This window comes from Oncorhynchus mykiss, chromosome 15 (assembly GCF_013265735.2).
Source record: "Oncorhynchus mykiss isolate Arlee chromosome 15, USDA_OmykA_1.1, whole genome shotgun sequence".
In the NCBI taxonomy this organism is placed as follows: domain Eukaryota; kingdom Metazoa; phylum Chordata; class Actinopteri; order Salmoniformes; family Salmonidae; genus Oncorhynchus; species Oncorhynchus mykiss.
The window spans coordinates 13,765,066-13,781,146 of NC_048579.1; the positions used below are offsets into that span (position 1 = coordinate 13,765,066).

General features: G+C 43.9%; 1 protein-coding gene across 1 annotated transcript in view; it reads right to left on the minus strand.

Annotated features, from left to right (window-relative positions):
- The window catches only part of LOC110489619 (vasoactive intestinal polypeptide receptor 2), a 17,916-nt gene extending 3,452 nt beyond the window's left edge, over positions 1-14,464 (minus strand). Inside the window, exons 1-11 of the mRNA XM_036943759.1 lie at positions 14,080-14,464; positions 7,966-8,068; positions 7,279-7,386; positions 7,095-7,189; positions 5,780-5,877; positions 5,343-5,481; positions 4,884-5,031; positions 4,108-4,168; positions 3,932-4,001; positions 1,445-1,536; positions 1,215-1,353 (exon numbers count right to left, since the gene is read on the minus strand). Of these exons, the coding sequence (XP_036799654.1) occupies positions 1,215-1,353; positions 1,445-1,536; positions 3,932-4,001; positions 4,108-4,168; positions 4,884-5,031; positions 5,343-5,481; positions 5,780-5,877; positions 7,095-7,189; positions 7,279-7,386; positions 7,966-8,068; positions 14,080-14,178 (1,152 nt within the window). The 5' untranslated portion in view covers positions 14,179-14,464. The remainder of the gene's footprint in view (positions 1-1,214; positions 1,354-1,444; positions 1,537-3,931; positions 4,002-4,107; positions 4,169-4,883; positions 5,032-5,342; positions 5,482-5,779; positions 5,878-7,094; positions 7,190-7,278; positions 7,387-7,965; positions 8,069-14,079) is intronic.
- Between the last annotated feature and the right edge of the window lie 1,617 nt (positions 14,465-16,081).

Sequence of the window (16,081 nt, forward strand, 5' to 3'; positions counted from 1 at the left end):
GATTTCGGTATTTCAGCATAACGCGTTGCTGACAGGTGTATAAAATCGAGCACCCAGCCCTGCAATCTCCATAGACAAACATTAGCAGTATAATCGTCTTACTGAAGAGCTCAGTGACTTTCAACGTGGCACCGTCATAGGATGCCACCTTTACAACAAGTCAGTTCATCAAATTACTGCCCTGCTAAAGCTGACCCGGTCAACTGTAAGTGCTGTATTGTGAAGTAGGAACGTCTAAGAGCAACAGCGGCTCAACCGCGAAGTAGTAGGCCACACAAGCTCACAGAACGGAACTGCTAAGTGCTGAGGCACGTAGCACGGAAAAATGTCCTCGGATGCAACCTTCACCCCTGAGTTCCAAACTGCATATGGAAGCAATGTCAGCACAGTAACTGTTCGTCGGGAGCTCCATAAAATGGGTTTCCATGGCCGAGCAGCCATGCTTAAGATCCCCATGCAAGCTTAAGATCACCATGCACACTGCCAAGCGTCGGTTGGAGTGGTGTAAAGCTCGCCACCATTGGAGACTGGAGCAGTCCGGCAAACGAATATGGGTTTGGTGGATACCAGAAGAACGCTACCTTCCCCAATGCATAGTGCCAACTGTAAAATTTGGTAAAGAATGAATAACGGTCTGGGGTTGTTTTTCATGGTTCAAGCTAGACCCCTTAGTTCCAGTGAGGGAAATCTTAATGCTACAGCATGTAATGACATTCTAAACAATTCTGTCCTTCCAACTTTGTGGAAACAGTTTGGGGAAGGCCCTTTCCTGTTTCAGCATGACAATGTCCTCGTGCACAAAGCGAGGTCCATACAGAAATGGTTTGTCGAGATCGGTGTGGAAGAACTTGACTGGCCTGCACAGAGCCCTGATCTCAACTCCATCGAATTGGAATGCCAACTGCGAGCCAGGCCTAATCGCCCAACATCAGTACCCAGCCTTGCTAATGCCCTCGTAGATGAATGAAAGCAAGTCCCTGCAGAAATGTTACAACATCTAGTGGAAAGCATTCCCAGGAGAGTGGAGGCTGTTATAGCAGCAAAAGGGGGACCAACTCCATATTAATGCCCATGATTTTGGAATGAGCTGTTTGACGAGCAGGTGTCCACATACTTTTATATACCTGGAATGACCCCAGTCCCAGGTCAAACTAGATAGGGTTAGGGTTAGGGGGGTAAAATGTTAAAGATCAGGGGTTAAGGTAGTGGTATACCTGGAATGACCCCAGTCCCAGGTCAAAGATAATCTTGTATTCTGCCATCCTGTCGCTCTCTGTCTCCACCAGGTAGACAAACACCATGTAGTTGACTCCAAATAGAGGAATCAGCAGCAGGGTGGACTTAGCCAGACACCTGCAACACACAGGTATGTAAGAATAATCTAAACAAATGTGATGGGTTGTTGAGAGAATATCTGTTTTATGATTGGTTGTTGGAGGGGTACCTGTACTGTGATTGGTTGTTCCCGCCCACGTCAGAGCAGAGTAGTTTCTGGACGAGGATACGGATGATACTGATGAACAGAACAAAGTTGATCTGATGAGACAAGAGACCTCCATTAGAATGAGTAGGGCAGTGGTGGTCATGAAATTTTGTCAGTCAGTGATTGTAAAGCAATAACTGTCGGTCTCACGGTAATTGACTGTAATTGACCGAGGCTGCAGGTAGCCTAGTGGTTGGAGTGTTGGACTAGTAACCGAAAGGTTGCAAGATTGAATCCCCGACCTGACAAGGTAGGAATCTGTCGTTCTGCCCCTGAACAAGGCAGTTAACCCACTGTTCCTAGGCTGTCATTGAAAAATAAGAATTTGTTCTTAACTAACTTGCCTAGTTAAATAAAGGTTAAAAAAAAACTCACATTTAGCATCTGCTGGCTTCCACACACAAGCCACTGATGTTGACCTTAGAAACATCTACATTTAAAAAAGTCTAATAAATCAATGCAATTTAACCTTCACAAGAAATCCAAGCATGATATGAATAAAAAGTAGTCTATTTCGGAAGAACAGCATACTCTGAGTTGTCCTTATGTTAGGTCCTGATCTGGCTATGCCAAGTGGCTGTGGGCTACACTGGTTCATTTAGCAGACAAGATTTGCTTATAATTATGTTGCATTACTTTATAGTATGGTGAATACAATTGAACAAAGCTGAATAAACTTGAAAGGATCTTTTCTCCAACGATTTGAGGAGGTGCGTACATGCGGCGATTCTGTGTTGGTCGGTTAACAAAGAAGTTGGTACTCCTATATGCTTAATTTAGAGTTATTCATGTAACTTTCGTTGTTCTACAAACGGGCTACGTTTAGATTTTTAATACATTCTAAGGCTGCATGATACGACTGTAATGATAATTTGAAAAAAGTCTCTTGAAAGGCATGAGCTCTGCATAGTGTTTTGCGCAGGCTGTACACACTTCATCAGTCTCTCATTCACAATTTGACAAGCACTTGATAATGCCTAGAATTTCACAGCGGTATCCCCTTTGTGTGGCCGTAATGCACCCTAAAACAATCCATGCCTTTTGTGTTATACACATCTCCTTGAGTGCTGTGCACTCATCACGTGATCGGGTCTGTCTCACAGGCTACAAGTGAAGACAGACACATCCGAAACGCAACTGCGTGTCCTTATCCATTTCCGAGGTGCACATTGAAGATACTGGAAGAACTTTCCACATTTACTTTTCGTCAGCCAACAAGATGAGTAGGCCTAACGAACAGCAAAAGCACTAGCCTATGTCAATCTACTATCCCCCAGAGTACAAAGGTCCACCTTCTGTGGGAGAAATAAATATTCCAAACATAGTCTGGGACAGTTGTGGGATGCGATAGATCCCAAATGAATACAACCACCAACCAGCATCCCAAAAATGTTTTTACGCAATGTGTCTGACTCAACAGATCAGAAAGTTTAGCTTGAAATGTTGATAAACTATTAGGCTATTTCTCCACATTATAAGCGCAGCAATGCGCACATGATAGTAGGCTATAAGAGTGAATGTTCCATTAGCGGGAAAACACCATTATCATAAGTGACCACATATGTAATTATGCATGGAATGCTTTTATTATAAAGGTGTATTTTATATGGGGAAAATGTTCTTCCCCAATCTTGAAACTCAGACTCTGCTTATGCATGCCAGTTAGGCTCTACACCTGTTGTTAAGCAGATTAATGTGCTTAATTTTAAGAAGTTATTTGGCCACTTGTGATACAAATCTTATTAAAACATATAGGCTAGGCTACATGAGGTGTGATACTAACCTTATTAAAACATATAGGACTATGGGCTAGGCTACATGAGGTGTGATACTAACCTTATTAAAACATATAGGACTATGGGCTAGGCTACATGAGGTGTGATACTAACCTTATTTAAACATATAGACCTATGGGCTAGGCTACATGAGGTGTGATACTAACCTTATTTAAACATATAGGACTATGGGCTAGGCTACATGAGGTGTACAACTATGATTGGAAAAAGTCGCAAAAAAAGGCATTGTTTCTTACGCTGGGCATCATTCACAAGTGATAATATATCATTCACAAGTGATCACCCATCAGACTATTCTTGATTTAATCTGGTCTTTACATATACTAAATAATATATGTGTGAGATTTGTTTTAATTTAGAATGGACCATTATCATGCACCTTCATCGAAATATCATCAGTGGGAATAAATACACAGCTTTTACCCGTGGTTTATTTTCATGCCAGCCAGGTAGGCTATACTCCTGTTGTAAATATAAGCATATAAGTATTACCGCCGTGTGGCGGTAATACAGTCACGGCAACAGCCCTAGACATGAGACCCCATTTTGGCACTAATGGAGACAGCAGCCCAACCCTGTTTCTGCTAGTTTGTTCAGTGACTCAAAGGGCTTGCTGATACTGGGACGCCATTACTGCTCTACTGATACTCACTATCACAGACGCCATTATGGGCCAGTTGATCACCCTCCTAGGGGTAGGAATGTCATTCCTCTCCCAGCAGCTACACACACCCCCACACACACACACACACATTGATTAGTCGCATGTTGAGCTTGTGAGACGGGGAGATGTTCAGTCGCCTGTTGATGATGTCAGAGCAGACTCACTCGGTGTCTTCCAGATACATCCTACAGAAGATCCAGATCACCAGAAATACTGAAGGTAACCCTGAGAAAGACACACAGAGAGAGAGAGAGAGAGAGAGAGAGAGAGAGAGAAGGGAGAGAGGGGAAGAAAGAAAAGAGAGAAGAAGATAGGAAGAAAGAGAGAGAGAGAAAGAAAGAGTGATAATGAGAGAGAGAGAGAAAGAGAGATAATGAGAGAGAGAGATAATGAGAGAGAGAGAGAGAGAGAGAGATAATGAGAGAGAGAGAGAGAGAAGGGAGAGAGGGGAAGAAAGAAAAGAGAGGAAGATAGGAAGAAAGAGAGAGAAAGAAAGAACGATAATGAGAGAGAGAAAGAGAGATAATGAGAGGGAGAGAGAGAGATAATGAGAGATAGAGAGATAATGAGAGAGAGAGAGAGAAAGAGAGAGAAGAGAGAGAGAGAGAGAGAGAGAGAGAGAGAGAGAGAGAGAGAGAGAGAGAGAGGAAACAGCCACTAAACAGCAGCCTACAAACTACACACCATAGACACAGTCCGTAATACTCAACCAATACCTACTAAACACAGGGAACATTAAGACAATGGATTACTTCTGTCAGGGGCTGAAGGATGTAGTAATAACAACTAGTCCAGAAAGTGACATTGGACAAACGGAGAGTAGTGAGAGAGAGAGAATATTACAACAGTGTTTATACTGTGAGCATACATTTATTATACTGGGAATAATACCCTCTGTGTCACCGCCATGGTTAAAGAGAAAGAGTGTGTGTGTTCTTACCCCAGCCGATGGTGAGGTAGACAGCGAGGTGTGTATATGAATAGGTTACCAGGAGCAGTGTCTGTAGGTAGAGCCCCTCCACCAGCAGCCAGAAGAAGTTAGCCATTATGAAATAGTTAAACATCACCAAACTGACCTTACAGCCCACCTAATGTACACACACACACACAGAAACCACACAAACCACACACACAAACACACACACGTACATACACACCACACACATACACACACACACACACACATGCACAAACGCACGCACAAACACACGCACGCATACACAAAAACACATGCACACACAGAGTTAGCCATGTGAGTTAAACTCCATCAGACTAACTTCACAGACCAACTACAAATAACACAATGTTCCTATACTGTGTTAACACTTGTACACATTTACAGTCCTCGGAGACAGACATCTGCACACATTTTACAATATAGTTAGAGTGTGAGTCTCACCAGTGAGGGCTGTGTGCTACAGTCAGTGTTTTGGTTCTGGGAGAAGATGACAGAGTCTTTAACCAGCACAGCCACCGCTCGCAAGATGAACGACACAAACAGGTTCACATGGATATAGTTCCTAGTGCAGTGGAGCCTCCTACACACGAACACACACACGCACATGAACACACACAAACACATGAACACACACACACACGCACACACGCACACAGTGTGAAAGGAGGTATGAGGTCAGGATAAGAGTGTTTATAAACAGTGTCAACTTGTGAATTATGGGAATTATAAACATCCAAAGGTCCTTGATAACCCCATGTATTAAAAACACAGGACATCACACACACTGCCAAAACACTACCCCTGTGCGTGTGCGTGTATGTGTGTGTATGTGTGAGAGAGAGAGTGTGTATGTGTATGTGTGTGTGAGTGTGTGTTACCTGATCAGACAGAGGGTGAATGTAGAGGTGACGAGAGCAATAATTGAGAGGCTGTGGCCCAGAGTGTACAGAGTCTTCACCACTGAGTAGAACAGCAGCTGGTTGAGTCAAACACACACACACACACACACACACACACACACACACACACACACACACACACACACACACACACACACACACACACACACACACACACACACACACACACACACACACACACACACACACTCACACACACACACACACACACACACACACACACACACACACACACACACACACACTCTGTCATGTACACACCCACATATTGCAATGCACCAGCTACTGCAAGGAACACACACACACTGGCACACATAGGAGTACATTCTGGATGCCCAGTAAAAAGCATTGCTGTTGTCAAAATAGTCTGTGTCTCCTCAATAACTTATTTCCCAACCAGTTTGGGATGCAACAGAGGTTGGGGAATAACAGCAGCTAGTGTGTGTGTGTGAGTGTGTGTTTGTATGTGTATCAGTCTGTCTACTCTTCATCATTCTCCTCCCCATCAACCTCTCATTCTTATAAACAACATTCCCCTAGTCTGAGACACCATCAGACTCAGACACACACACACACACACACACACACACACACACACACACACACACACACACACACACACACACACACACACACACACACACACACACACACACACACACACACACACACACACACACACACACACACACACACAATAATAAACTGTTCAAACCCTAACTATGTGCTTTGTATTTTATCCCAAAAAGTGAGCACTAACTTTAAACTTTCACATCTGACCCCTGATCTTGACCCCGGAACCTCCTCTGGGAGAGAGACAGTCCAGACTCTTCTCTACAGAGATGGAAGGAATGGAACCCAGACAGAATCCTCTCCTCTGACTGTGGAATCTCAATGGAACACGTGAGAGGGTCTGGACTCACTCAACCATAGAGGCTGTCATACAACAGAGACACGCCACCTGGACAGGCCAAGTATGCCCTATGACTCTCTACTCTGGCACACAGGGAACAGACACACAATCAGAGGTAGGGGATGGGAAACATGAAATGTTTAGTGGGTTCGAAAAGTAATTTTCTTTGGCTCCTTTACCCAATAACACAAGCAGACAAAGGAGAAGATTCCATCTGAGGCACAACTGACTGAATAACCTGTTCCAGCTCAGTGCAGTGTCTGACTCTGTAGTGATTTAGTGGAGTCCGTTCTGGTTCAACGGTCACAGTTCCTGCACCATGTTGGGTTACTAACTTTGGAGTTGCTGTGGCAGAACTACCTTGTTAGGTTTGTTGTCGCTGGACCAGCAGACCGTGCTGATGCTGGGGTAGATGTCAGACCAGCCAGCCTCAGTACAGTTCCTACTAAAGGTACCTAACAGAGAGAATAAACAGCAATATAAGGACGATGTAAAGTACGGTCAATGGAATGATGGAGGGATGGAGGGATGGATGTGTGTTTACCATGTCGTCCGAAGAGGTGTGTGAGAGCAGGGGGGCAGGAGAGAGTCACCTCTTCCCCTATTGCTGCTGGGGCCCAACATGAGATGTTGTCCCACAGACCACCACAGCCTACACACACACAAACGCACGCATGCACACACACACACACACACACACACACACACACACACACACACACACACACACACACACACACACACACACACACACACACACACACACACACACACACACACACACACACACACACTTAAACAAAGGTACACAAGTCAGACATGCATGCAAGTGTGTGTGTGTGTGTGTGTGTGTGTGCGTGCGTGCGTGCGTGTATGTATTTGTATGTGTGTGTGTGTGTGTGTGTGTGTGTGTGTGTGTGTGTGTGTGTGTGTGTACATGTGTACATGTGTATGATAAGTTCTGTTTGACATTAAGGGAATGTTATCCAAACTTTAAAACATAGTAGTTCCCCTAAATAACAGAAAACTGGACACTCAAACATTAAGGGAAAATAAATCTTCACATATGGGTAACATTACAAAAACGTTCTTTCTCCCTAGAATTGTTAGCTGGGTATTTTGTTGGCTCTACAGGTGAATCCTGTCTGTGTTGCTGAGCATCTATAGGAAATGGGTCAGGTTTCTGTGTGTGTGTGTGTGTACTTGTGTGCGTGCGTGCATGCATGTCTACCGGGAGGCTCTAGTGATTGTTTCTCCAGCTGATTGTGACACTCTAGCTCCGCCCTCTGCAGCTCCCAGATGAAGTGACATGTGGGATTTCTCCCGCTGACTTCCTGGACAGAGAGGAATTAGAAAGACAGTCAGTGTCTCAACGGTCTTTACTGCCTCCTCTCCTCGTCTCTTCATCTCCTCGTCTCCTCTCCTCATCCCCTCTCCATATTGGAACAGAGGAGAAACACTGTGAGAGATGGAGAGAGACAGGAGGGTGGGAAGAGAGAGGGGCGGTACAGGGAGGTGGAAATATACAAAGACAGAGAGAGATTCTTTCATTCCGTTAGATATAGCTCACTATGTGTAGAGCAGGTAATCCCAAACTGGGGTACGCACAATGTCGTCGGGGGTACGCCAAATAAAAATGTGATTACTTTTTAAAAACAAATAAAATAATAAAAAACATTCAAAAATAAATCTTCACATTTTCAAACAGTCCATTTATATTTTCCAACGGGGCTATACATTTTTTCTCACCTGAGTAGCCTCATTTCACTGCCCAAAATAAAATTAAACCATCTAGTGTTCAGCGAAATAACAACACATTGTCAAATTCAGGTAGCCTAGGCAAATAATTAACATCCAATCACGTTAACCGTTACTCTCTCGCGGGAAACCTTCACTCTTGCGCAGACATTTAGAAACTAAACATAACCATTTGAAAAATAAAAGCAACAGACACCATTAATAAGAATGGGCTAGAAGCATCTTATGGTGAGCTACCGAGTGGCTAGGACAGACAAGCCCCACACTATTGTGGTGGACTTGATTATTCCTGCTGCCGTGGATATGGCTGGGACAATGCTGGGGGAAAAAGCTAACTAAACAATGGCTTCATCAAACAACACTGTTTCACGACGCATCAGTGGCATGGCAGGAGATGTTTTGAAACAATTGCTGCTTCGCATAAAAGCCAGTGATTAATATGTGTTACAGCTGGATGAGTCAACAGACGTGGGGGGCCTGGCACAGCTCCTGGTATATGTCCGTTACGGTTATAGGGGGTCAATTAAGGAAGACATCCTCTTCAGCAAACCACTGGAAACCAGGACAACATGAGAGGATATTATTAAAGTACTGGACAGCAGGGCCTCCCGGGTGGCGCAGTGGTCTAGGCATTTCATCGTAGTGCTAGCTGTGCCACCAGAGATTTTGGTTTGAGCCCCCCGCGACCGGGAGGTCCATGGGGCAACACACTATTGGCCCAGAGTTGTCTGGGTTAGGGAGGGTTTGGCCGGCAGGGATATCCTTGTCTCATCGCGCACTAGCGTCTCCTGTGGCAGGCCGGGCGCAGTGCACGCTGACCAGGTCGCCAGGTGCACGGTGTTTCCTCCGACACATTGGTGCGGCTGGCTTCAGGGTTGGATGTGCGTTGTGTCAAGAAGCAGTGCAGCTTGGTTGGGTTGTGTTTCGGAGGACGCGTGGCTCTCGACCTTCGCCTCTCTCGAGTCCGTACGGGATTTGCAGTGATGAGACAAGACTGTAATTACTACCAAATGGGGAGAAAAAAGGGTAAAAAAAAAAGTACTGGACAGCTTTGTCACATCAAATTGACTTTGGTGGTCAAGATGTGTTGGTATCTGTACTGATGGTGTAAAAGCCATGACATAGTGGAGTGGTAATGTGCGTGCAAGCAGTTGCTCACGACGCCACTTGGGTACACTGCAGCATCCAACGAGAGGCTCTTGCTGCCAAGGGAATGCCTGACAGCTTGAAAGACGTTTTGGACACTACAGTGTAAATGGTTAACTTCATTAAAGCAAGGCCCCTGAACTCTCATGTGTTTTCTGTACTATGCAATGATATGGGCAGCGACCATGTAACACTTTTTACATACAGTGTGCTGGTTATCAAGGGGCAAAATATTGACACGTTTTTATAATTGAAAGATGAGCTTAAATATATTGACCATAATTTTCACTTGTCTGACCGCTTGCATGATGACGAGTTTCTCACACGACTGGCCTATCTGGGTGATGTTTTTTCTCGCCAGAATAATCTGAATCTAGGATTGCAGGAACTCTCCGCAACTATATTCAATGTGCGGGACAAAATTGAGGCTGTGATTAGGAGCTTTTTTCTGTCTGCATTAACAAGGACAACACACAGGTCTTTCCATCACTGTATGATTTTTTTGTGTGCAAATGAACTCAAGCTTACGGACAATGTCAAATGTGATATAGCGAAGCACCTGAGTGAGCTGGGCACACTATTACACAGGTACTTTCTCGAAACGGACGACACAAACAACTGGATTCTCATTATCCCTTTCATGCCCTGCCTCCAGTCCACTTACTGATATCTGAACAGGAGAGCCTCATCGAAATTGCAACAAGCAGTTCTGTGAAAATGTAATTTAATCAGAAGCCACTGCCAGATTTCTGGATTGGGCTGCGCTCAGAGTATCCTGCCTTGGCAAATCGTGCTGTTAAGACACTGATGCCCTTTGTGACCACGTACCTATGTGAGAATGGGTTCTCAGCCCTCACTAGCATAACTAAATACAGGCACAGACTGTGTGTGGAAAATGATTTAAGACTGAGACTCTCTCCAATACAACCCAACATTGCAGTTGTGTGCATCCTTTCAAGCACATCCTTCTCATTAACCTGTGGTGAGTTATTCACAATTGTTGATGAACAAAAGGTTTCATATGTAAGATGGTTAAATAAAGAGCAAAATGATTGATTATTATTATGTGTGCCCTGGTCCTATAAGAGCTCTGTCACTTCCCACGAGCCGGGATGTGTCAAAAACTAACACTCATTGAAGGGGAACGGGACTATAAAAAGTTTGGGAACCACTGGTGCAGAGGGTTAAAGGCATCGGGTACTAATCATGATTTCCCCCCCCCCCCCCCCACCCCCCTTCACACAGACACTACATATGTCTTCTGACTTGCAGGCTTTAGGATATTTACTCACAGACCAGCAGAAACTGTGTGTGGTGTTTATATGCTTGTATTGTGTGTGTGTGTGCGTATGTCATGCGTGTGTGTGTGAGTGAGGTTCAGCTGGGTGGTCTGTTTTGTTTCTATTGTGAAATAGCAGCTTCGCTTGGCCACAGTTCAGGACTTTCACTGTGTTTACACTCCTCAACCCCTCCCCCGCATCGTCCACATCCTCAGAGAAGCTGTGTTCCTTTTGGAGCTAAGCTACCTGTCACCAGAACACAAACAACCAATATCGCATCGCCTCATGACCGTCTCAATCAATCACACACTTCCCTGTTACCGTCTCAATCAATCACACATCAACTCACCACTGCCAATCAGACCTGGAGACACTTAACACCCTATAATATGACACGTCTTTATGATATATACTTATATCCAGTTCTCAATGTCCTGATGCTGTGTGTGAGAGAGAGAAAGAGAAAGATCCAGTGGGTACCAGCTATCTCTGGTGCTCCTCCTGGGACCTTTTATATAGAGGAAGGAAGGAAGCCCTCAGGCACAACACCTGCAAAAAATTTTTTAAATTAAATAATCATTAAAAAATATATATAAAATATATATATATAACACGCGCACGCACGCACGCACGCACGCACGTTAGGCAGGCAGGCAGGCAGGCAGGCAGGCAGGCAGACAGGCAGGCAGGCAGGCAGGCAGGCAGGCAGGCACGCATGCACGTTAGGCAGGCAGGCAGGCAGGCAGGCAGGCAGGCAGGCAGGCAGGCAGGCGCGCATGCGCGCACACGCGCACACGCGCGCACACATACACACACACACACACACACACACACACACACACACACCTGACCCATTTCCCATAGATGCCCAGCAGCACACAGACAGGATTCACCTGATTATTCTGACTGTAGAGCCAACAACATACCCAGCTAACAATTCTAGGGAGAGAATGTTTTTGTAATTTTACCCATAATGTTCCCTTAATGTTTGAGTGTCCAGTTTTCCGTTAGTTTGGGTAATTTTATGATTTGATTTATTTAACCTTTATTTAATTAGGCAAGTCAGTTAAGAACAAATTCTTATTTACAATGACGGCTTCCCCTGGCCAAACCCCTCACCGGGACGACGCTGGGCCTGTTATGCGCCGCCCTGTGTTTTAGGCCTTGTTATTGGGCTACAATCCACAGCTAGGCTATTTAAAAAATAAGCTAATGATCCTCTGTGTTTAAATTATAGGCCTTCTCATGGTGTAGTAGGCTATTCTGAATGATTAAATTTATTTCTGAACAGACAGCAGTAATTATATAACTTTGGCAAATGCATTTCAATATATCAGGGTTGCTGCAGCTCCTCCAGAACCCTTCAAATAGCTATGACTCTATAAGGAAATAAATGATGAAGTGCAACTCTGGAGAGATGAGAGTTGCCGTCTCATGTCTATCAGAGCAGAGGGAGAGAGATCATAGAAAGGGAATCTCATTTTGTTCTGTCAGGATCCAGCTGAAATGAAGCACTGCATATACCATGTAGAACAAATGTGTCTCTGATAAGGAATCACATCTGCTCTCTTCATTGGATTTCTATCTGGAACATTCCTAATTTGTTGCTTCTGATAGAAGCATGGCCCAGGTGGTAGCGTTGCTTCTGATAGAAACATGGCCCAGGTTGGTTCTGATAGAAACATGGCCCAGGTGGTAGAGTTGCTTCTGATAGAAACATGGCCCAGGTGGAAGCATTGCTTCTGATAGAAACATGGCCCAGGTGGTAGCGTTGCTTCTGATAGAAACATGGCCCAGGTTGCTTCTGATAGAAACATGGCCCAGGTGGAAGCATTGCTTCTGATAGAAACATGGCCCAGGTGGTAGCATTGCTTCTGATAGAAACATGGCCCAGGTGGTAGCGTTGCTTCTGATAGAAACATGCCCAGAACATGGTTACCCTATACTGTATATTTACAGTAGCATGTCTGTAATTTCTCACATTTGCCTTTTAAACAATGAGGATGCCAGTTATAACAAATCAATACACAACACATTTTAATGTGGAAAAAAATACTAATTGCAACAGAACCACTTGGGACGAGTAACGGAGTAATATTACGAGTTACTGTCTTCAAATACAGTAATATTATTACATTTACCTTTTCAAGTAAGCTGTATATTACTTTCAGAAGCATATCTCTACCGGTGTGTTTAAAGCTTTTTCTCATGCTAATGAGTTTCATGCTGTAGGTTAACTCGCTTCCAATAGGCTATTTAGAAGTCGAAAATCAAAGAAAGATGGCCTCTGTGTTGTTACCCCGCTTAACCTTTCCAAGTGGAAATGCTCCCATTATTTTGAGTTAATTGAGGAGAAAGAGAACAACATTTTAGTCAAATGCTAACACCACATCAAACCTGAAAAAGGTCGTGCTCAATGGCACAAAGTCAAAGTTCCAGAAATGCATGAAAGAGGAGAAATCTTTAGACATTATGATAATAAAGATGGATAAATAATATTTCCATGTTCTGTGTATGTTTGGTGGGACGTTGATGGAATATTCTCCCAACCCACAGAAAACTGGACACATGGATGTTCTTGCAGCGTTCTCATTTAACATGTCTAGAACATTCATATCTCACGTTCTTAGGAACATGGCAACCATGTTCTATGTATGTTTGGTGGGACGTTGGTGGAATATTCCCCTAACCCACAGAAAACTGGACACATAAAATGTGTCTAGAACATTTATTTCTTTAGTGCTGAGAACATGGTAACCACATTCTGGTTAAGTTTTATTTGACATTAAGGGAATGGTCTCTGGGAAACATTCCTTGCACATCGCTGGAACATTCCTATGACCTAATGAGACTCTTAAGGGAACATTCTCTAAAGTTGTGGGAACGTTTGTTGTTAGCTGGGTATCAACTATTCTAAGAGACCAGTCTTGATTTGAAATTTGAATCATATTTGAGAAAGATCGATAAACCACAGTTTGTCTACATCTAGTCTCATACTTACACATACAATTCTGAATAAGTCTCCAGCTCTCTAGGAATATGAAGGTCTGTCTCACACACGCAGCCGTAAACCCACACACACTTATAAACATGCATGATTACTGAAAGTCCATTAGTAGCCTATAGATGACAAATGTTGCCTGGTCAATTAGTCTACTCACCGTAAGTAAAAGGCAGAGCGCGAGGAGCAGCAGACCAACCCATGACCGCTCCATGGTAGCAGGCAGCACATGAGCTGGTAGTAGACAAGCCGAACTCATGTGGTCACTCTTACGGCGTAGCGCGAGGGCAGAGCCCAGAGAATATTTCACCCTGAAATACTCACATCCATAATGTTTATAAATCTGTTGGTGTTGGCGAAGAAAATAACAACAGTTTGTAAATGCAAAAATAAAACATCCAAACAGCTGTTGGTAGGCTACAGGTATGGAGAGAAAGAGGGAAAAAGAGAAAAGCAGGGAGACTAAGAAAAATAAAGAGATGACTGGAAAGGTGGAGAGGCAGTTGGGGCCAAAGAAGCTGTGAGGGCGGTTTGTGACAACAGATCTCTCTTCCCCATTAACTTGTAGCACTGGGTGCGGCTCCCATCACCTCTGTCCATCAGCCTCGATCCACACCTTTCTGCTAAATTAAATGCATTTAGAATGTAGATAAACTTAGATTTTTTTTCACCAGGATTTATACAGGATACTACCCTCTACATCAAAATCTTCAATCCAAATCCTATTCCTAAAACCTTGATTTTGGACTAATTACCTGAATGGATTCTTACTACCAAATATTATCTAGAAAAAACTTCTAACAAACCAAAACCTGCAGAAGAAACAGCGGAAACCTGGAAACCATCAAAACAAAACTGAGTGAGTAATGTTCAATAATCTCTAGGTCATTTTCTTCTATAAAGCTAAGTAAATAGACTACTAAACTACCAAGATGCTAGGACAGAACTGACCTGGTTGCAACTTCAATTAGCACTGAAGTGTGAAGTGAGATGTGTGAAAACTCTGGCAGGAGAGTTTCACAGCCTCCCAGAACCAAACAGAGGCCTTTGAAATCCCATGCTCCTTGGCATATCCCTGTGCAGATGTCATCACAGTACAGTACACCTTCGATATAACAAATATCAGTGTACAGAATAAGTACAAAACAAGCTCCTCAAGGACAATACAGAGACCAAATCAAGAGTCGGCTTTCTATTCCGCAACAAAGCCTCCTTCACTCACGCCGCCAAGCTTACCCTAGTAAAACTGACTATCCTACCGATCCTCGACTTCGGCGATGTCATCTACAAAATGGCTTCCAACACTCTACTCAGCAAACTGGATGCAGTCTATCACAGTGCCATCCGTTTTGTCACTAAAGCACCTTATACCACCCACCACTGCGACTTGTATGCTCTAGTCGGCTGGCCCTCGCTACATATTCGTCGCCAGACCCACTGGCTCCAGGTCATCTACAAGTCCATGCTAGGTAAAGCTCCGCCTTATCTCAGCTCACTGGTCACGATGGCAACACCCATCCGTAGCATGCGCTCCAGCAGGTGTATCTCACTGATCATCCCTAAAGCCAACACCTCATTTGGCCGCCTTTCGTTCCAGTACTCTGCTGCCTGTGACTGGAACGAATTGCAAAAATCGCTGAAGTTGGAGACTTTTATCTCCCTCACCAACTTCAAACATCAGCTATCTGAGCAGCTAACCGATCGCTGCAGCTGTACATAGTCTATTGGTAAATAGCCCCCCCATTTTCACCTACCTCATCCCCGATATTGTTTTTATTTATTTATTTTTATGCTCTTTTGCACACCAATATCTCTACCTGTACATGACCATCTGATCATTTATCACTCCAGTGTTAATCTGCAAAATTGTAATTATTCGCCTACCTCATGCCTTTTGCACACATTGTATATAGACTCCCCCTTTGTTTTCTACTGTGTAATTGACTTGTTAATTGTTTACTCCATGTGTAACTCTGTGTTGTCTGCTCATACTGCTATGCTTTATCTTGGCCAGGTCGCAGTTGCAAATGAGAACTTGTTCTCAACTAGCCTACCTGGTTAAATAAAGGTGAAATAAAAAAGATACAAAATTTGCTGACTGCTAAAAAGAGGGGAACATAAGCAACTTAATTTTCCACACAGACCCTCCCCTGGGCACAGTG